Genomic DNA, 21,735 nt, shown 5'->3' with positions numbered 1-21,735 from the left:
ACTGATCCGTCTTTCTCTGGATACAAGCTCCTTAGCCTACATCACTAAGGAAAAAATATATCTCCCTGGACCTATAACTGGGTGTCTGAAAATAAAACAATAACCAATTATGCCCATGCCCCTCCCAAAAACCCAAGACAGTAACTGCCCTCCAACAGCCCGGATTAACACATTTTCTCACGGAGAAGCTTGGGGCACTGTGTCTATAATGCTAAAGACTGCCAGATCAGGTCATTTTAAAAAGGCTTCTCTCCGTTCACTGTAGTGCTTGGCAAATTCGGCACTCCTGACTTTCTGCCTTGGACTAGGTGACTAACCAGCTCCCTGCTCCCCCTACGCTAATTGAATCAGGGGTTGACTGAGGAACTGCACCCCCACACAAGGAGATGAGGTCTTCCTAGATTCCCCAGGGGCTTCCTGGCAAAGGAGGGGGGATTAGGGAAAAATTAGGAGAGACTTTAGATGCATCCACCAGACTGTCCCAGCAAGCAGTGATAACTGGGCTGTCTCTCCATCCTTCTACTCCAAAGAACAGATGATGGAGATGCTGCTACTGATGATGATTATGATGGGGGTGGTGGTGATGATGATGATGATGAGGATGAGGAGGAGGAGGAGGAGGAGGAGGAGGAGGACTACTTTACCAGGAAGTCTATATAACACTTTTTTGTGCTCTTCTGTTTGAAATCTCTGATGAGGCCAAGTGATCTTCACCCAATGGGTGAAGGCATTCAAGGCAACAGACGTATTCAAACTATTTTTTGTTGCTGTTTTTAATTAGATTTATCCTTTAAAACAGAAAGTGCATTACATTTCATGGGTCTCGCAGGGGGGCTGCCATTTCTTTACAAACCGAATTCCTCGTATAAATTAATAAATGTTAAAGAAGCTAATATATCACCGTTATTAGCTTAAAAAGAAATCAATTTACATATTCTATAGTATTCTTATAGTACAAAACACTTCGAATTTAATTACAGCAACTAAATGGAATTCTTATGTTCTGACCCAGAGCGCTTGTAACAATTCCCACCATCTACGTTTAACACGCATTTTTATCAGAAAGGGGTAAAATTAAATACAAGGTATTGTAGCCCCTCCCTCCCTCCCCAATATTTTCTTTAAATCACTAATAAATAGCAACAAACGACTGTGCAATTTCGGAAGGGAACCCAGGAGCTGGTGTGAGAAGCTTGCGGGTCCTGCAATTTCAGGCTTCAAGTCCTGGGGTGGGGCGGGGGACCTGGGGCTGCCCTGGGGCCCAGCGAGGTGGGCCGGGCTCGCAAGAATCGCCGAAGTGGGGGGGGATAAGCGGTTCGGGAAGATCCAGAAGTGGAGTGAGTCGGAAGGTGTCTGGGGAGGGCGACGACATTCTTTTCTAAGATTCCCAAGTTAAAACGAAACGCGGCCACGTGGTGTGAACAGCTCTTAAAACCGGCGGGAGGAAGGGTCCGTCTCTCTATACCAAATTCCAAAAAGCATTTTACATTTTAAATATTCACAATAAAGTAACTTCTAGTCAGTGTGACTCACGATTTATTTACACAGAGCCTTCAACAGGTTACTTAGTGGGCAGAGCAGGTGTGGGCAGCGGGAGCCTCGGTCCCCTTTTCCCTAGGCGGCGACGCCCTGCGTGGCTCGGAGACTCCCACCAGTCGACCCTTCAGAAACACGACCCGGAGCTCAGGGACCGCGGAGCAAGGGACGGAGCCTGGATGGGGAGCGGGGGCGCGGTGCTGACGGCGAGGGTGGGAAGGGTCCTGGGGAGCCGCGGGGTTGCGGGGTTTTGTTTTTGTTTTTTGCGCAGTGCAGTCGGCGGGCTCCCTTCTCATCCACGCGCCGCCGTCCTGCCCCCCAGCGCCCGCCACAATTTCTAGGTTAAAAAAATAGATATGTACATCTTAGAAAATAGTAAAGGCCCGGGGAGCAGCGGGGTGCCGGGGCCCGGGCTGGGGGTGGAGGGGGACCGGCTGAGGGGCGCAGCCGGGGCGGCCGAGGTGCCCGCGGTGCCGGCGGGCGGGCGCTCAGGACGAGCCCTCGGCCTCCGAGGCGTGCAGCAGGAGGCCGCCGCTGCTCGACTTGTGCTTTTTCAGCAGCTGCGTGATTTTCTCGTCGTCCGAGTTCGGGTCCAGGGGCTTGTTGTAATCGTCGTCGTCGTCCTCGTTCTCCGAAGTGCCCTTGAGCCGCTCCGTCTCCGAGTCCTGCTTCTTCTTGGCCGTGGCCATCTCAGCCGCGTGTTTCTTCCTCCACTTGGTCCGGCGGTTCTGGAACCAGACCTGAGCTCCGAGAGAAGGGAAGGCAGGGGAGGGGAGGGCAGAGGCAGGGCCGGGGCGGGGGGGGGGGGGAGAATTGAGCGCCCGAAGACCCAGGCTCCCACCTCGCCACCCACCCTCCCTTGCAGGGCCCAGGCGTCAAAGTCAGTCGGCTGGCCTGGCTAACCCACCGCCGTTGCCATGGCGATAGTAACCCAAGCGCCTTGAGGCTGGCCCTAAGCCGTTTCTCCCGAACCGGTGAAAACAAGACTCGGGACGAGCTTCCCTAAAAATAAACTTGCTTTTCCTACGTTCCGACTGGAAACGGAAAACTTGCTTCGTTTTTCCGGTAGTGTCGGATTTTAGTCCTTACTTGTAATCGTAGGTTGAGAACTTTCAAACAACTACAGTGCCGCGGTGTGATTTGTGATTTATCTTCCGGAAGCGCACGGTATTAAATCCAATGACATCTGCTGTGTTTCTCACTTTTGAACACTTGACTGTGTACTTAATTTGAGGCCCCGAATCTGCACTAACTTCGTTGCTCGATCCCCCCCTATCCTCTCCACGACACTTAAGATGCGTGATCCCAAGTTTTCTGATAAAACGACAACTTCACTTCATTCGTAGCAACCAATACAGAGGCGTGGAAACATTTACCGGCTCAGTCAGAATCATCACCGTGGAGCTGGTGCTAAGTTTCCTTCCCCACCCTCCACGTTCATAAGCCAAAGGTAAAATATTAACATTGGCTATTTTTGAATTGAAAGGTGGCCGGTTACATTATTTTTATTATGATCTTGTCTGTTCTTTAAAACACTAGTGTGATATTGCTGCTGACTAAGGCATTCATTTGAAATACAAATATGATCAATCTGTTCATGAGGTTTGACACGGGTCTGACACATGTATCTTAATCTTTAGAATCAGGAATAAACAACCAATTTTCTGAACATTTTGAACTGCCTTCTTTTTTATGCTTCTCATCTGTTGTGTATTTTATTCAGGGAATTAGAATTGTTAGGAAAAGTGATTTTCTTTATATTGCTATAATAATTCACTTCCGGCCATATGGACATATTTATGGTGACAGATGAAGACCTCCAGATTAAGGTGGTAGGCTCTCTAGCCACCCACTACAAAAATAATTTCGAATGTGATGGTTTTCTAATGGCCACGTGAAAAATCTCGGCTGAAATAGATTGTGTGACGCTTGGCTAGCAGGGAAATAAAGTATCAGACTTAACGATGTTGCTCCTTAATGAGAAACAATATAACTATAGAAAGCAGCCCTCCATACACTCACCATAAAGAAACAAATGTAACAAACTGAACTGGAGCAAGAGAACACAGAAACCCAATAAATCATCAGATTGAATTTACACATCGGGTTCCATCCCTTCGTTTTCAGGGACAGACTTTTAAAATTTGATTCCTTAGAACTGAAGTATACACCTCAATGATTAGCCAAGTGACATCTTGTTTGCAGATTTTCATAAACCGCGGATTCTGCGGATAAACTTGCTTTAAACAGAATCTGACCCCCATAATATCCTAAAAACCTTGTCAGCTCATTTGGAAAATTACTATTCCAAAATCATCTTCATCTAAGCCAAAAGCAAGTTTTATCAGTGTTAAGTTCCCTTGGATTCATTTACCCCTAATCTACAAATTAATATAAAAGTATGGTAATGCTGGTAACCTTTAGGAAATTACATATCTAGTGGAGCCTGGGTCGACAAACAAAAGCTTGAGTGTCTTTACAAATAAGCCAATCAAGCTTTCTAATCGGCTCAATCTGTGCTCAGATATATTTCCTTAATGCTTTTATTTTCTGATAAAGGCGAGTTCCCCCAGTATGGGCTTGCAGTCTAGATTAGCCTAATTTCTAAGGCGGGGACTGGATTCCTTTTGTTCATCAACAGTTTGCCTCCAAAAGACCCCAGGGCCTGTGCGGGCCCTCAACCCTCTCCTCCGCTTCCCACTTCTCCCCAGGCTCCTCAGAGCGCTCCCCCACCTTCACCTCGTTTGTTAGTTTGGAGAGGGGAAAATACAGGCGCGTGTGCGTGAACACACCACACACACACACACACACACACACACACACACGCATGCACACACAGGGGAATGCTATCCCTGGGGGTGTCAAAGGTCCACTCACCTTGACCTGACTCTCCGTCATCCCCAAAGAATAGGCCAAGCGAGCTCTCTCTGGCCCAGCCAAGTACTTCGTTTGTTCGAATGTCTTTTCTAGGGCGAAGATCTGTTGGCCAGAGAACGTGGGTCTGGTGTGTTTTCTTTTCCCATCTTTGTCCAGCAAAATGGATCCCTGATCTGCAAGAACAGATATCATAACAGAGAGTGACTAGTCCACCAGCTACAGTTCTTGGGGTGGGGGTGGGGGCAGGGGGCGAATTAGCGAAGCCTTGCTTTGATAGTACACACTTATCCATGGCCTGCACCAGAAGTGCACCCGTGCTTCCTTTTGGCCGCTTGTGCCCGCTACTTTTGTCAAAGGCAGGTGCGGTTGAGGCAGCCGTAAATACTTTCTGCTTAACCACAGTGCCAAATAGCTAAAGAGTTCAGGACTGTAAAGGGACACACACGGACACACACACACACACACACACACACACACACACACACACACACACCCCGAAACTTAGCAGGAACGTTTGAAAAAGGTCACCCTCACCCTCACCACCCGCGGTCAGTCCCTGTGCGCATGGAAGACTTGTTTGGTGTGAAGGTAACTAAGTTTTTATTTTGTATTACGTTTTGCCGCCTCCCCCGCCCCGGCCCCCGTCTCTTCTCTAACCTGTGTTGGGCAACAAAAGGCTCCTTGTGTTTTGCACACTTGAGAACAAACAGGTCCCTAGTCTGAGGCAGCTGCGAGCTGGGGGAAGAGAGGGCAGTCCCACACCCCAATAACCCTGAGGAGTCACCTCCCTAAGAGAGCCTCACTTGGTTCCCTCAGTTACTGAAGTTATTGCCACTAAGCCTCAAGTAGGGAGTTCCAGTGACTTGGACTAACTTGGGCGATTGGGTCACCAGCAAAGAACAGAGTGGGAAGAGGATCTGAGCCGGGCCCCGGACGCCATCTGGGGGCTAGGAGCTGTGGCCCACTAGCCAGAAGACTAGCAAGGCCACTGAGTTGACCCAGACAAAGTCTTTGGGAGCTTCCCTTTTACTGCTCTGTCACAAGTCACATTTCTCTCCCTCTCCTTTCTTGTGTTAGGTCATTGAGTGTCAAAATTCCTCTGCGATGTGTCCAGATCCAACTTACCCGGGACCCTGGAGTCAGGAGTAGGGAAGGCCCCGAAACTCCTCGCCCCGGTTCTGGGAACCGCCCGGCTGTGGACAAGTGTACTGAGGGTGTGAGGGGAGATGGCGAAAAAATGTGGGCTGGAGTCGTCAAGGGAGGAGGTGTGCGTGGGAATGCCTGCTTTTCCTGGGGCGGTAGGCAGTTGCCCTGCCTACCCTCTCGTGTTTGCAGAAAACCCGGGTCAGGCTTCTGAAGCCTTGGGGGCGGCTCTGGTTGGCAGGAAAGAGCCAGAAAAACAGGGGTACAGAGGCCTTTTCCCCGCTTTCCAACTCTCTTAACCCAGAGCTGGTCAGTTTCACGAACAGCCCAGACAAAAACTCGCCCACTCCGCTGCGTTCTATCCAGACACACGCTCGCGCGCGGAGCCCAGGCCTGCCCGAGGCTTGACCAGCTCAGGAAAGCTTGCGTCCCTTGCTAGACGCCGGGGCCCAGCCAACGTCCTGCTAGTCTGGCACTGTCAAACTCCTGGGGTGGCCAGGAGGACCGACCCACCCGCAGACACACACTAGGGGACAGGACCCGCGAGCAGGCATAGGACGCGGGGACCCGGGCCCGCGACAGTACTCACGGGGGGTACAGGCCAGGCGTGCGTCCCTCCAAGGCGGGCTCTGCATCACCCCGGGCCAGAAGATGGGCGTCCGGCCGGGCAGCTCGGCCAGGGGCTTGGGGTACCGGCCCACGGCGGCCACGGCCGCGGCGCTGGGGCTGAAATAGAGCCCGGGCGGCGGCGGCGGCGGGCTCAGGCTGCTGAAGCGAGGCAGGCCGGCCAGCAGCCCAGCGGGCGACGAGGCGGCGGCGGCGGCGGCTGCAGCGGCGGCGGCGGCGGCCGCAGAGGCCGAGGTGGCGGAGGCGGACGAGGAGGAGGAGGAGGAAGAGGACCCCGAGGGCGAGGCGGAAGGGAGGGCGGCCCCCGAGGCCACCGGCATGGAGGGCCGGCTCAGGATGTCGTTGATGCCGTGCGGGGTGGCGGCCGAGAGCTGCTGCGGGGGGCTGCTCAGAGACGAGAGGCCCCCCGCGGCCGGGGGCTTCAAGCCGCCTGGATTGTGGGCGCCCAAAGGCGGGGAGGGCGACGAGGACGAGGAGGACGAGGAGGAAGAGGGGGGCCCGGTGGGCAGCGGGGGGTAGGCGGCGGGGTACAGCGGGGTCTTCATCTCGGCCATGCTGTGCAGGGCGGCCAGGGGCGGGCTGCTGAGCAGGAACGCGCTCTGCCGGGGGCCCTCCATCGCCCCCACAGCTAACATCCCACAGCCAGGCCCGAACCCGCAGCCGCGCAGGCCGGTGGCCCCGCCGGGGCTCCGGAGAGCCCGAGGCGCCGGGGATGGGGGACGCAAGTGGAGTGTAGCTCGGCTCACTCGGAGGTGACCACCGGCCAATGGAGCCCGGGGCCGCGGGCGCCCGGAGTTGCTGTCCGAGCTGCGCAGCAGAAAGGTCCAAAGAGCCCCGCGGGAGGCTGCGGCCGGCGAAGGCGGCGGGAGTGCGGGCGGGCGGGCTCCGCGCTGCTTCGGTTCCGAGAGTCCCGGCTTCGATTCCCGGCGCTCAGAGCGCTCGAGGTCTCCTCTTCTCCAGCCCACCGCGGGAAATCACTAAAACTCGCCCGCAGCTGGTCTCCGAGAGTTTGCAACCACGTTGGGAGCTACCCGGCGTACACTTTGATGGAGGAGGGTGGGGGCTGGCTCGCCCGCTTTGGGGAGCTTCAAAGGGCGCCGCGTTCCGCCCGGTGCGCGCCTCTAAGCTGGCTCGGAAGCTCGGCGCTTGCCGCGGCGCAGCTGATTCGCGCTCGCTGCTCGCTGCTCGCTGCTCGGGGGACGGAGCGCAGCCGGCCCGCGCGGGGATCGCGCCTGCCACCGCCGCGGGCCTGGCTCGACTGCGCCAGAAAGGGCAGTGCCACCGCTCCGGCGGCCTGGGGACTTGGCGCGCCCACGCGCCTGCTTCCCCTCTGGGCCACGCGGCGCCCGAGTAGCGGTAACGAAAAGGAATTTAAAAAAAAAAAAAAAAGACAAAAACCTAAGTGTGAAAAGTCTGACGGGTCGGTTCCCGCTCCGATCGTCCGTCCGCTTCTGCAAACCGGCCCAGAGACCCCCGCCCCCCCCCCCCCCCGGCGCCCTCTCTTGCTCTCACTCTCCGCCTTTCTCTCGCCTCTCTGGCATTTCTCCTTGGCTTTCCAGACTTGGCTCTTCTAAACCCTGTCCTCTGGCCAAACTGACCCTCTCGGCGGCTCTTCCCTTCTCTCCTCTCTCCCTCCGGGCCTGACAGTTCGGATGAAGCTCTCAAAGGTAATAAAACATTTGCACCCCTCCCTGCCGCTCTTTAGCTGGGGGACGCAAGGGAGGGGCGGTGGGGGGCCAAAATGAGAACTTTCGGGGACGTCACTCCGGGGCGGCTCGGCGGGGCGGGACTGAGGAGCGGGGCGCAGGTCTAGGGCGTAACCACCGCCTCCAATAGCGCTCAGCTTCGGCCTGGCCTCGCTCCCGGGACACGCCCAGCAGAGAGCGCCACCTTCTCCGATTGGCTAAAGCTAGGGAGCCGTAAGGCCGCGCCCTCCTAGTCCCCGCCCCAGCGTCCTTTGGGCGGAGCCAAGAGAGGAGGGACCTGGCGACAAGAGTGGTTCCAGCCGGGGGCAGGCGGCCCGGCTCAATTAATTGTGCAAAATAAAATGGGAAAGGGGAGGAGGCAGCAGGGACGAAGAGGGTATTACTTTTTAAAGAGAGGAATAATGAAAAGCCAGCCCTTTTATGGAAAAGCAGTTTAAGTTCGTCCCTTCCGCCCACACCAGCTCGCGTCATCCTCTTCCAGTTCCCCCACCAGCTCTCGGCGCCTCACCTCGACTGGTGTCTGGACCCTCGCGAAACGGAGCTAATGGAGCAGCCAGCGGGCGCATCCCAGGCCGGGTTCCTTCTTTTGAAGGGATTAATTAAAGGCCATCTGGGCTCTTCCAGAATTGTGTAAATTAATTTGTTGCTCCTTAAGCCTATAGATGTCCTTAATCCCCTCTCAGGCCTAAGAGTCATCCCTTCCCATCTTTCCACCTCCTTCCCTTTTCTGTTCCTTCTCCATTTTGATTTTCATTTCTGCCCCCCCCCATCGTTATCACTTATAGGGGGGTCTCATTGCTCTGGGAACGAAATCAGCTCAATGGTAATAATTATCTCTTGTGTGGGGTCTAAACCTAAGAGGAATGAGATGAATAATAAAAAAATTCCTCCCTCTATTATTATTAGTTGTATTTACACGAGGCAGAATCACTAAAATTCACGCGACAACTTTAGATACAGGAATACCTCCAGAAGGTCTGGTCAAACTCTGAGCCCCGGGCTGTTGAGGAAGCTGGAGATGCCTGGACTTGTAGGCTGGGATTAGAAGCAATGGTCAAAGGAGACTTTGCTCCTTGTGGCTGACCTTTAAGTTCTGGTCAGGGTTGACCTCAGCGAGAAGAAAAGCCCTTGAGTGGATCTTGAAGAAGAAGGCAGTTAATGCACCAGTGTGTGTGTGTGTGGGGGGGGAGTGTCACCAGAGTTCTGCATGAGATTGTTGAGCCCAAATTTAAGGCTCAGAAAACAGAAATAGATGCAACAAACCTCCCAAGAATAAAAATGGAGCTACACCAGGGAGCTTGAATGTCAAGGCGCCCTTGTTAGTTCAAGCAGGAGGCCCTAATCATCCCTGTACCCTTCTCTCCTAAGCTTACTTGCCTTTTACAGGTGTCAACCTGGGGTCGAGTTTGAAATGTGAGAGCAGAGCCCAGCGGTTAATCATCTTTAGCTCCTTTCATTCACTCCGAGTCCAGGGAATGATATTTGTCTTCCTCTATCTGTCCCACCTTTATGAACTTCAAGACTTGGTCAACACCATCGTTTCATAGACTTTGAGATCTGACCTAGGAAAGGTAGGGCTCTGCATGGATGGGAGATATGCCAAGGGGCTGCCCGCCTCCAGCTTCTGAGGAGAGCTGAAGTAGGGACTCTCTCTGCACTTCCACCCCCGACCGCCTCTGCGTCTAAACCCCAGAGAGCAGCCAGCCAAATTCGTGGGAAGGCTTCAGAAGCGACGGTATGGACTCTGATTCTGAATTTCGATGCCTCTGACTTCCTCACAAACTACTCCCACTCGGATCCAGCATTTCCCCGGTGGCACAAGATCAGCCTGCAACCCGAATCTAGGGCCTCCAGCCTTCTGTTCAGGTCTTCCGGGAAGAGCGTTCTAAGGGACTAGGTAGGAACTGAGAAAATGAAGCTACTGGTTTTCCAAGTTAACTGCTCAAAAAGTATCTATCTTAGTAGATACTGTAATAGGGGACGAATTGGTAGTTTTAGAAAAAAAAAAAAAACATTTTTTTTTTTCTATTGAGAATTTAGTATCTGCTGCTGGGGAGGAGATGTAAAAAAGAGACCCGAGAAAGACAAAAGGACACACACGCACAGAGTCAGAGAGATGGGGATAGAGAGACAGAGACAGAGACAGACACACGCACAAAGAGAGACAGAGATGAATCAGTCAACTCCAGTTTAACTATGTTCTGTAGTTGCAAGGCTGGGTTTGAAATGAAGAAGTCTCATCCGTTGATTCTATAACTGTCATTCACGTTGTAGACTTAAAATAGTATGATTCTTAATTCTAACAATAAAAAAATTATGGGACCTGTGTTCTTGATTCCTGAGGGGTGAATCCGGGTGCCTAAATCCTTCAGCGGCAGCCGCAGCATGCTTTCCGGACTCAGTCTGCCGGCCTCTGAAGAAAGGCCGGCGCCTCTAGCCAGGTGTTGTCCAGGATCTGCACCCCCCAGCATCCCAGGAGAGTGAGCTGCTCGGCTCCTTTGGGTAGAGATCGCCCTGACCCTCCTCTCGTCCTCTCCGGGCTGGGGTCCTGCCAGGCACTGCCTGGTGGGCTCAGTGTTTACTGATTTTAAATGCTCTTGGGACTCCGGACTTGGTTTTCCTTGGAGTAACCTCCCCGGGCCTCCCAGCACTGTGCACACTTCCCAATAAAGCCGGGCTTTCCCAAACAAGCAGAAGCTGAGCTACGGTCCCTGCTCATCCCACACTATGTTTCTATATGTATACATTGGGGGGGGGGGGGAGCAAGGCTGTGCTTGAAAGCAAATGATTTGCATTTTAATTAAAAATAAATGAAAGCTTTAGACAAATCCGAGGTTTCTGGAAAGGTTCACAGGGCCGCGTTGAGGAAGATGATCTGCCTGTGGACTCTGAGTCTGGAGGACAGTGGCGTTTGGGTGTCTAGATTCCTGTTGCAGCCTGCTCCTGGGATCTGCGGCATGCGGGATCCACTGGGCTCCGCATTCTTCCTTGACCTTTGACGCAGGGCGCCACGCGCTATTGATACGTCTGCTTTAAGAGAAAGGAACCATCCTTAAATCCCCGGTGACACACGGGAGGAAGACCAGTGAAACCTCAGCTAACTGTATGTAGGCTCGTCCAGGACGCCAATGGTTCTGCCCCAATTATATTAGTGTCAAATATCGGGATGCCCAGGGCGCTGAAGGAAGGCTATTGCTACAGAAGGGGTTGGGGGGATTACGCGTGTTTCGGGCAAAACAAAGCAAAAACAAAAACAAAACCCCCATATACTAAACAAGAAAAAGTCTCTTCCGAACCTGTTTATTGAACCCTTTGGGAAACTTGAACCACTCCACTTCTCCGAGGATCCCGGCCTGTTCGAGCTGAGTAAGAAGAGAAAGATTAGTTTTACGTCATAGTTAACAAAAGGGGTCGAGCTAGTGGCTACATGGAAATACCAGGAAGACACAGGAGCGTCCCCAAGCGTGTGTGTGTGTGTGTGTGTGTGTGTGTGTGTGTGTGTGTGTGTGTGTATGCATGGGTCTCTTTGCTGCGGCTAAGCGTTGTCAGGTGGGAACCCGACCTGGAAGTTCTGTCAAAGGAGAGGGAGACGATTAGGTCTCCCTAGCTAGACCCAGTCAATCTATGCCCGGGCCAGCGAAGTGGGGGGGGGGGGCGGAGATGCGGGGGCCTCTGCACTCGGCGCTCACCCATGAGGAAGCGCGGGCAGATGCTTGGTGGGTTCTTCTACCAAAAAAAAAAAAAAAAAAAAAAAAAAACCCGGAACCACTCTCCAGGACTTGCCTCAATCTCCCTGGGGGCTGCTCTCCCTGTAACTCGCAGCCCAGCACCCATGCAAAACAGCTGCAGCCCGGGCGACCCCCGCTAAACCAGAACTGGAGTGCTCCAACGGAGAACTCCGAAAGGCCCCCAGAAGATGCGAAAGAGCAGAACCTCCAAAATCCAGAAGTGTCTGGAAGCACGTAGGAATGCAAATATATCTCTTTTCAAATGAAAATCACCCCCTCTCCCCGCCCCCTGACTTATTTGCCACCCGCGGTTTGCAATCTTGGGCTGCTTTGAAGTATGTATTCTGGAATATATACAGGTGGAGAGTGATATGCTTGAAGGAACGTCCGTTGGTTTCCAGAGTTAACTCACAGAAGAAAATGCTAGGCTAGTCTACCGCCTCAAATTTGATCTGATATGCACAGCTATGGGAGACAACGAGCATGCTTTTTGATAGACTCCATAAACCGGTTCCTCCAGTGGGAGTGAGCGCCTGAGTGAGTGGGCTTAGGCCTCTCGGGTGCAACTTCTCATTCTTAGGTCCCGGGTGGGGACCGGAAAAGTTACTTTATTCTTGAAGCCGCTTGGCCTACACGCTCTTGTGAAACATTGTACAGTTATCGCCCTCTTGTGGGGAAAAAATTCTTAGCCTTTCTCTAGCGCCCAAAGAAGAACTGGAGACCATTCCCTTGCGTTGTCAGTGGCACAGGCTGCCTGCGGGTAATCCCCGTGCCATCCACTAGCATTTGCTTAATTTCTGTATGACCTACCAAATTCTTGACACCAGAGATGGGTCCATTAGTCTTGCTTTAATTCGAGTACCACAGCCCTTCTGGGATGAAGTTAGTTTCTAAATCTTCCTAACGGTTGTGCTTCACTTGGCTTCATTGACACTTTCATCGGAAATATGTTGGCCTTGTTTTTCTTCTCTGTTCTCAAGTGGAATTTTGTTCATTGGGCACATTTGCAAAGTTCAGAGGATATACAGATGCATATACGCCCAAACACAGCGACCCCCAATCCCATCTTCTATGTCAATGTTGTGACCGAATATCTGTTCTCTGGTCTTAATGTGGAGAGCATACTGAAGGAGATAGAGTTGTACATCTAAGTTCATTTTTATAACCCTTATTTACTTGTAGAAGCAGAGACAAGCCTGACTTGGGAACTAGCCTCTCATGAGAAGGGCCATGGGCACGGGTGAGAAGACCTGGTTCACCTTAACAAACTGTAATCTTGCCTGGAGATGATTGCAGTGGCAAGGTTTCCCTTCCTTGGTCTTTCTATTCACCATCAACCCCTTCAAGTAGGTGTAACTCCTCAGCATGCTGTGATAGTAACAGGAAGAGCAGCTTAGAAATGTCTAGTGGTCAAGGTATTTTATGGCACTAATTCAACAGCTCTACAAATTAGGCAAAATAAACATCCTCCTGTGGAATGAAGTTGTGGAACAGAGAATTTAAGAATTCTACTCAAGATTGCTAAATAGGAAGACTGGAATTTTTATACACACACACACCAAGCACACACACACACCCCTCAATCTGGCTCTAGAGTCACCCTTACTTTTAATTGGTATAGTATGCTGCCCTTCTGCTGACTACAATAATAATAAGTTTAAATGTATGTGAAAGCAAGGGTCTGGAGCTGGAGCTTAACAGTAGAACACTTGCCCATGCCACTCCAAGGCCTGGGTTCCATGCCCAGCTCCAGAAAAAAAAAAATAGGGGAGCATATGACAGCAACTTGTATACTGTAGATTGTCAAAAGACTCTACGTGTTCATTACAGTGAAAACACAATTCACCATGTCTTAGGTACTTGACTTGTGTGTAAGCCAAAGGCATTTATTTTCAGAGATTAAATTATTATTATTTGAGACAATCCAAATCTTTTTCCTACCCAAGTTTCAAAATCATTTTAATTTTTTGTTATTTACATCAGCACACGTTTTTGTTTCTATTTTTGCTTTAGTGGTCTTCTGGATCTTACTGCAGGCTTTGCACACGCCAGGCAAGCATCCTACTTGCAAGCTACATGCCCCATTCAGGCTTTCAAGAGAACTATTTTTAATTCTTAATATTCTAAAAACAGGGTCTCACTCTGTAATTGAGGCTGGCCTTGAACTCTCAACAGTTCTCAGCAGTCCTCCTACTTGGCTTTTCTAAGTTCCAGGACATAAGTATGACTGCCATCTCTTGTGTAATCAGAGTTTTCCTGTCCCAACTGCCTGTTTCTGAATAACCAGCAGCCGCTTCCCAAATAACTGACCCTGAAACTTAATATAAATTATAAACACTTGGCCAATAGCTCAGGCTTGTTACTAGCTAACTCTTACACACTTAAAATAACCCATATTTCTTATCTGGGCTCGATACCTTTTCCCTGTACAGAGTGCCCATCTTGCTCTCTCTGCGTCTACCATTGACTCTCTCACTCCTCCCTTCTTGATCCCAGCATCCTCAGTCTGATTGTCCTGCCTAACTTTATCCTGCCTTGCTATAGGCCAATCAGCTTCTTTATCAATGGATGAGAGTAATACATATTCAGTGTACAGAAAGATTGTCCCACAGCAATCTGGCCCTTCTAAGTTTTTTCATTCTAAATACACACAAGCCAGATTCATATCACTTTTCTCTTAACCCATCAGGACAGCTGGTCACAGAGCTGCTGAAGACATCTAAGCTCAATGGCCAGGTACCTTCAAAACAAACTAACCAACTTTAAAAAAAATCACAAGTTGGGCGGTGGTGGCACACGCCTTTAATCCCAGCACTGAGGAGGCAAAGCCAGGCGGATCTCTGTGAGTTCTAGGCCAGCCTAGTCTACAGAGCGAGATCCAGGAAGGTGCAAAGCTGCACAGGGAAACCCTGTCTCGAAAAAAAAAAAAAATTCACTGCACACTAACCCACTGGCTACCAAGGAAATCCTCAGTTACCTGGTATACTTCAGGTGATGGAGTTATGGTTACTGCAGAGGCACAATTCTGAAGCCATTTGTCAATCAGTTTTCCACAGGAACCAATCATTCAGAAGGGACACTACTACAGGCATCAACCAATTAGAAAGGGTGCTGCCACAGGCATCAATTAACCAGAAAGGATGTCCTATCTGTTGAAAAGTCTGATGGCTTGTTTTGAGATAGAGTCTTCTGATATAGCCCAGGCTGGCCTTGAATTCAGTGTCAAACTTGTCTTAGAGGCAAGCCTTGTTCAAACTTGTGATCTTCCTGTCTCAGCCTCCTATGCATCAAGATGTTCAACATGCCTAGGGAGATGCACTGTTTATCTGCCTAAGATTTACTGAGAAATCTTTCAGCTCCTTAATGATGATGTACATCTTCCCAGCTATACTTTTGGAGAGGTTAATTACTCTGTTGGAAACTGGTGCTCTGTTAGGCTAGTAAGTCAGTTGTTCTTCTGAAAAGGTGCTGGCTTTAAGGTATCTTTCTCTCGAAGCTTTTTCATAGAGATGGCTGGATGCTCTGGAAGACCCCTATGTGCTGGAGGATGTTTTTCTGTATGGTGTGAATATGTGTTATTCCCATTGGTTAATAAATAAGCTGCTTTGGCCTATGGTAAGGCAACTTAGAGGCAAGTGAGAAATCCAAGGAGAGGGACAGGAAAGAGAAAGGCAGAGTCTGGGGAGACTCGAGCCCACTGCTGAAGGAGCAATAAGATGTCAGCAGGTGAGTAACATATAGATTTATAGAAATGGGCTGATTTAAGATGAAAGATTTAGGTGGCAAGCAGCTAAAGCCATAGGCCATAGAGTTTGTAAATAATATAAGCCTCTGTGTGTTTACTTGGGTCCGAGTGGCCACAGGCCCTCGGATGAGAGAGATTTGTCTGGATTACAATCTGGCAGTCAGGACCAGAGAAACCTTCTGACTACACCTATGTGCTAAAAATGAACCAAGACTTCCTGATGTCTGTCATCTGTAGAAAAGCCCATCCTTGGGAAGGAAGAAGAGGCAGAGCTTAGATGACTGAGCAAGAGCAAACAATTCTCTCATCTCAATTCTTTCTTTTTGTTGGGACCTCAAGCTGCACAGGGTGATTTGCACACTAGAGGCCCAATAGATGCAGCAGCATGCAGAGAAAAAACCTAATCTAAAAAGAACTCCTCACAGGGACTCTACATGACTGTAAGTCCCTTGTAGAAACCAGTTCATCTTGGTCCCTGACACTCATTTTCCACATTGCTTCCTTGTGCTGTTAGTAAGTCTTGTGTTGATGTTCTAGCATGGTCTAGTGTTCTTCTTGAGAGCAAGAAAAGAACCCACAGTTCACACCTGGGCCAGATTGTTATAGGGAAAACTTTCTAGGCCATCTAGGTTGGCTGTGAGGTCCAGTGACTTTTCCTCTCTACCACAGAAGTGTTGCCTACCTTAGGCTATAAGAAGTCACAATTTGTGTTTTTCACAGAAATAGAGAGTGTATTGATGGAGTTCAGAGACTGCTGCATATAATGATGACAGAGACCATATCAGCCAAGAAAAGTTGTTCTCAACCTCAGAACTAGACTACCTTTTTATAATGAATAAGGATCCTTTAGTACTCTGCAATGACATTTATAGTAATATGAACTGCTGCTACACAAAATAAAAATGCAGCTACAGAGAGCCCAGTCTATAAGAGAAAGACTAACATAAAGGTAAGTTGTAAGAACACCAAGTTCTACATATAAGTATGTAGTAGCTACACTCAGCCATAGCATCAAAATCATAAGACAACAGGCAATCTTTGTCATCTCACAGACCCATCCTAATCAAACACAGCGAATGAAGTTAGAGTAACCCATAACTGGACTCTGCTGCCTTGGACTTGCCTATCTAACCATAGGCTGTACACTATAGTAATCATTTTCATTAGCTCTTTCCCTAAGAACCTGCCCACACTCCTGCCAAGAAAAGAAACAGAACTCAATCATGTAGGATGGGACTGAGAAGGAACCAGAAGCATCATTTAAATTTAAATTAATTTAAACTAAAATTCATTTTCTTAAGCCAACTGGCAAGGTTCAAATGCCCAAGAGACGTATGAACCTGGTGTTATGCCAGCACTTGGGAAAGGAGATAGAAGATGGGGAGTTTAAGGTGAGAGAAAAAGGGAGACAGGGTGGAGAGAATGGCCTGTGCTGTTTTTCCATCTGCACAGAGGCTGCACTTTAATTTGCTGCTGTTTTAGACAGCAAATGTGGCTCCTCAGTTACTGGACTGCTTCTCTGGCAACAGCCTAGCTGCTCAGGCCGTGACCTGGCTGGAACTCACCAGCCATGCCACTGCTGCCAAATACAGCTTTGAATTAAATCTCTATCATTCTATTTATCAATAAGACATGGGAGTCTAAGGCTGGGGTGAAAACCTGCTAGCTCAGAGAGGCTGAATAGCAACTAGGTGAATTTTGCTGGCATCCCTGAGAGTGTTCTTCTGTGTCGCTAGAAATTGAATAGGTCTTTTAAAAATAAAAACCCAGAGCTAGACATTGGGGTAAATGCTGAAATATCAGAGAGGCAAAGGAACAAGCCACTGCCGCATCTTACCTTAAGGACTCCTCAGCCTGAAAAAGCTTCAGTTCCTGTCTCCTCGTGCCTTATATACCTTTCTCTACCCAGCCATCACTTGCTTCTTGTTGTTGGGATTAAAGGCATGTGTGCTTCCCAAGCAAAGGCATGAGAGCTCTAGTATTGGGATTAAAGGTGTGTGCCACCACTGCCTGGCTCTGTTTCTCTCCTAGACTGAATCACTCTCATGTAGTCCAGGGTGGTTTTGAACTCAGAGATAGAGATGTATCTCTGCCTCCTGAGTGCTAGGGTTAAAGGTGCATGCCACCACTGCCTGACTTCTAAATTTAATCTAGTGGCTTGTTATGTTCTTTGATTTTCAGGGAAATTTTATTAGGGTAAATAATATATCACCACAAATAGTTGCTTTTTAGTTTAAAGTAGATTCAATAATCTACCGTTTTATCCTATCATTCTTATATCCTCCTTTATCTTTTCAGAAAGAGATCCCTGAATCCAACCTCCCTTAGTTTCCTCTCTTACCATGACTGACCAGTAACAATTTGCAACCAACTGCCCTAAATGATGACAAACATCCATAACCCATCACAGGACCAAAAACCACCTACTACACCTCTTCAGAATGTGGGTGTCATGTTCTTAAAATTACTTCCTGTTGTCTGGGGGATGACAGCATCTTTAGGGGACCCTGAGAAAACTGAGATAATGGTCAAGTCCTGTAGCATTTGTTGTTCGGTCTGAGTGTGATGGGAAAGTGCAGGGCTTATCTGTGAGGCTGGACCATCTTAGCCAGCAGTTTTAAAGTTGTCCTGAGCAGTTTGTAGTCTGAAACTGATCTTGGTGGTGTTTGTCAGCTTAATGACTTCACCACAATCCAGGTGGAATCATCCTTGTGGGGCTCCATCATATTTTTGGAGACTTCAAAGGTCATTGAAACCTGTTTCTAGAACTAGTTAGTGCTCTATATGACCATTCATATCATGACAGAAAGTTTAAATACATATCTAATCTTATGAATTTAGAGATAATGTTGATACCTTAAGAAAAGTTTTAAAGAGTCAAAATGAAATCAAAGGATTATGAGATTATTGACAATAGAATAATAGTCCCTAAATTTTGGTTTTCACCTGTCCCATACCAGATGGCTCTTCTGATATGAGACAGAGATTTTGGATTTTCCTTTAACAAACATGCTTGAGGTTAGAGAAGGAGAGAGCCACACTCCAACTCCAAAGCCAGCTTTGGTTTTTAATTGAATTGAGACCACAAAAAGACCATTTGCCTTTTATGTCTGTAAAGAGCAGCAGAAACAAATATTTGGGAAGATTTCTGAAATTTTATCCTGTTGGAAATGTGCTATACCATTAGGACAATTTTACCCTTTTGGGGGGGGGGGATTTTCTCTGGATGATTCATCCTTCTTCTTTAGATGTCTCATTTGTCCAGTGGTCTTCAAATTCCTTAGCTGGATACTTTTATTCTCCTGGAAAGACAAAAAAATTACCCCAACCCTAACTTTGGAGAGTTTCTTTTTTTGGTAGGTTATATCTTTATTAAGACAAAATGGTTTTGGCAACAGTAAAAGTATTGTATTTTAATAATAAAAAATTAATTTTATATATGATCAATTGAAAGGCATTTTGTTAGTCTTATAAATTAGTTTGGATTGAATGGCCAAGTTGTTTGATGAACTATTACCTTTCTTAATCAAGAGGTCTCTCCTGTTCGAATCTAATCTATATCAATCTTGATGGTATGTATAGATTTTCATCTCCTGAAGAAACAAAAGCAAAACTTCCTCCCCAGTGTAACACATAACCTGGTTTCCATTCTGAGTCTAACACTTCTTTAAAATATATAGGCTGATTTAATTCAGCAATTTTTTTCTATTATCCAATGTCTCTCTGTAGTCATTATTCCTTTTTCATTAGCATTTTAAAAATTGAGTAGTGGGCTGGAGAGATATCTCAGTGGTTAAGAGCACCGACTGCTCTTCCTAAGGTCCTGAGTTCAATTCCCAGCAACCACATGGTGGCTCACAACCACCTGTAATGAGATCTAGTGCCCTCTTCTGGCCTGTAGGGACACATGCAGGCAGAATACTGTATACTTAATAATAAAATAAATAAATAAATCTTTTAAAAAATTGAGTGGTAATAAAGAACTTTGCAATCTTTCTCTGGAAGTCTTTGTTACCCCTTTCTGTTTATTAAGCGTGTTTGAAAGTGTGGTTAGATCTTTCTACAACTTTTTGTCCTGTAGGATTGTGTGGTATACCTGTAATATGCTTTATGTTGTAATATGTAAAAAGTTGTCTCATTTTACTAGAGACATATGCTGGATCATTGTCAGTCTTAATTGGTACAGGTATCCCCATAGTGTCCATGACTTCTAATAAATATGTAATTACAGATCAGCCTTTTTCACAACTTAAAGCAGTTGCCCATTGAAATCCTGAATATGTATCTATGGTATGGTACACATACTTTAATTTTCTAAACTCTGTAAAATGAAACACATCCATTTGTCAAATTTCATTTCTTTGAGTACCTTTTGGGCTACTTCCTGCAGGTAATGGAGTTTGATTATACAAAGAATAAGTAGAGCATTTCCTTATAATTTCCTTGGCTTGTGGCCCAGTGATTAAAAAAAAATACCTTTCTTTAAACTTTTGCTGTTAACATAGTATTTCTTACAATATTCTGAAACTTCTAGTATATTCCCTACCAATAGCTTATTAATTTCATTATTTCCTTGTGCTATAGGGCCTGATAGACCCATATGGGATCTGATATGTGTTACATACAAGGGATGTCTGTTTCTGATTACTTGTTGTAAGTTAATAAATAACAAAGTTAATTCTGAATTATCTGGAATAAGTTCAGCAGTTTCACATATAAAACAACTCTTTTTGCATATTGAGAATCATTAATTATATTAAAAGGTTCTGGAAAATCTAACAATACCATGAGAATACCATATAATTCTGATTTTTTAACTGAATCACAAGAGCTTTGGGCCACTTTACTTAAGTTTCCCAACTTATAACCTGCCTTTCCTGATTTATTTGCATCAGTATAGAATGTAGAGTTTCTAGAAATTAGTGTTTCCTTTATTATATGAGGAAGGATCCAAATAGTTTTTTTTTTAAAAAAAAAAAAAACTGAAGTCTCTTACTTTTGAGGTATTTGTTGCTAATCTTCCCCCAAAAATTACCACAAGCTCTTTGCCAATGTTCATTTTCTACCCAAAATGGAGCAATTTACACATTAGCAAAAGGTATCTGCTGGGTACAATCCTGCTAGTTAATATAGTCTCAATTTTCCTTTCAGAATCTATTCAGAAACCTTTTCTACATAGGTCTTTAATTTCTTACTCTATTTGTGTGGTAAAAATATACATTCTAAGATATTGTCTTCTCTCTGCATAAGAATTCCTGTAGGAGAATGTGTAGAAGGTAGTGTAACCAGGATACAAGTGAACTCGGGATCCATGATCCACATGTGCATACTGTGATTTCTTCTCTACCAAACCCAATTCTCTATCAGCCTCAGCTGATAATTTTCTTGGACTATTTAAGTCCTTATCACCTTGCACAGTTTCAGATAAATTACTTAGTTCTTGAATTGCTAATCCAATTTTGAGCTGTAGCCAGTTAATATCTCCAAGACATTTTTGAAAATCATTAAGGGTTTGTAATTGATCTCTCCTGATTTGTACTTTCTGTGGTTGAATATTCTGAAATCCTGTCTTATATCCTATATAGTTAATAGAATCGCATCTTTGTATTTTTTTTCAGGAGCCATTTGTAATCCCTAGGAAGGCAAAATTCTCTTTACTTCATCAAACATTTTTTCTAAAGTATCTGAGTCTGAATCAGCCAGTAAGAGATCATCCATATAATGGTAAAGTATAGATTGAGGAAACTGTTTACAAATTAGTTCTAATGGCTGTTGTACAAAATATTGACATAAAGCTGGGTGGTGGTGGCACATGCCTTTAATCAATCCCAGCACTCAGGAGGCAGAAGCAGGGGTATCTCTGTGAGTTTGAGGCCAGCCTGGGCTACAGAGTGAGTTCTAGGACAGGCTCCAAAGCTACACAGAGAAACCTTGTCTTGAAAAGCCTATATATATACATAAGGGGAGCTGTTTAACGTTTCTTGTAGAAGAACTTTCCAGGAATATCTTTTAACAGGCTGAGAATTATTAAAAGTAGATACTGTGAAGGCAAATTTTTCTACAAACTGTTCTTGTAAAAGTGTAGTAAAAAAAAGCAGCCTTTAAATCAATCATTATAATATACCATCCCTTAGGTGATAAAGAAGGCAAGGGAATTCTAACCTGTAAAGAGCCCATTGGCTGAGTCACCTTATTTATGGCTCTTAAATCTGTTAACATTTCCATTTTCCAGATTTATTTTGAATAAAAAATATAAGAGAATTCCAAGAACTGGTTGATTCCTCAATGTGCTCAGCATCTAGCTTCTCTTGAATCAGCTCTTCTAGTACCTGTCATTTTTCTGATGTCAAAGGACATTGGTCCACCCACAGAT

At 47.1% G+C, this 21,735-nt stretch overlaps 1 protein-coding gene and 1 pseudogene across 1 annotated transcript; both read right to left on the bottom strand.

Annotated features, from left to right (window-relative positions):
- Positions 1 to 1,803: 1,803 nt before the first annotated feature.
- Nkx6-1 (NK6 homeobox 1) lies at positions 1,804 to 7,305 on the bottom strand. The gene is made up of 3 exons (XM_036201345.1): positions 6,146 to 7,305; positions 4,414 to 4,586; positions 1,804 to 2,276 (listed from the first exon to the last, which is right to left on the bottom strand). Exons 1-3 carry the CDS (start codon positions 6,816 to 6,818, stop codon positions 2,025 to 2,027), a joined length of 1,098 nt encoding a protein of 365 aa, XP_036057238.1. The 5' UTR covers positions 6,819 to 7,305; the 3' UTR covers positions 1,804 to 2,024.
- A 638-nt stretch (positions 7,306 to 7,943) lies between these two features.
- LOC118591918 overlaps positions 7,944 to 21,735 on the bottom strand; it is a 33,259-nt pseudogene continuing 19,467 nt past the window's right edge.

Source organism: Onychomys torridus, chromosome 10 (genome assembly GCF_903995425.1).
Source record: "Onychomys torridus chromosome 10, mOncTor1.1, whole genome shotgun sequence".
NCBI lineage: Eukaryota > Metazoa > Chordata > Mammalia > Rodentia > Cricetidae > Onychomys > Onychomys torridus.
The sequence above is the reverse complement of the archived record's forward strand: the minus strand, read 5'-3'. Positions and strand labels throughout refer to the sequence as shown.

Coding starts and splice junctions, on each gene's coding strand:
- Nkx6-1 (XM_036201345.1), bottom strand. CDS start 6,818: ATGTTAGCTGTGGGGGCGATGGAGGGCCCCCGGCAGAGCGCGTTCCTG. Junction 4,587..6,145: donor ACGCCTGGCCTGTACCCCCC/GTGAGTACTGTC, acceptor CTGTTCTTGCAG/ATCAGGGATCCATTTTGCTG. Junction 2,277..4,413: donor TGACGGAGAGTCAGGTCAAG/GTGAGTGGACCT, acceptor CTCGGAGCTCAG/GTCTGGTTCCAGAACCGCCG.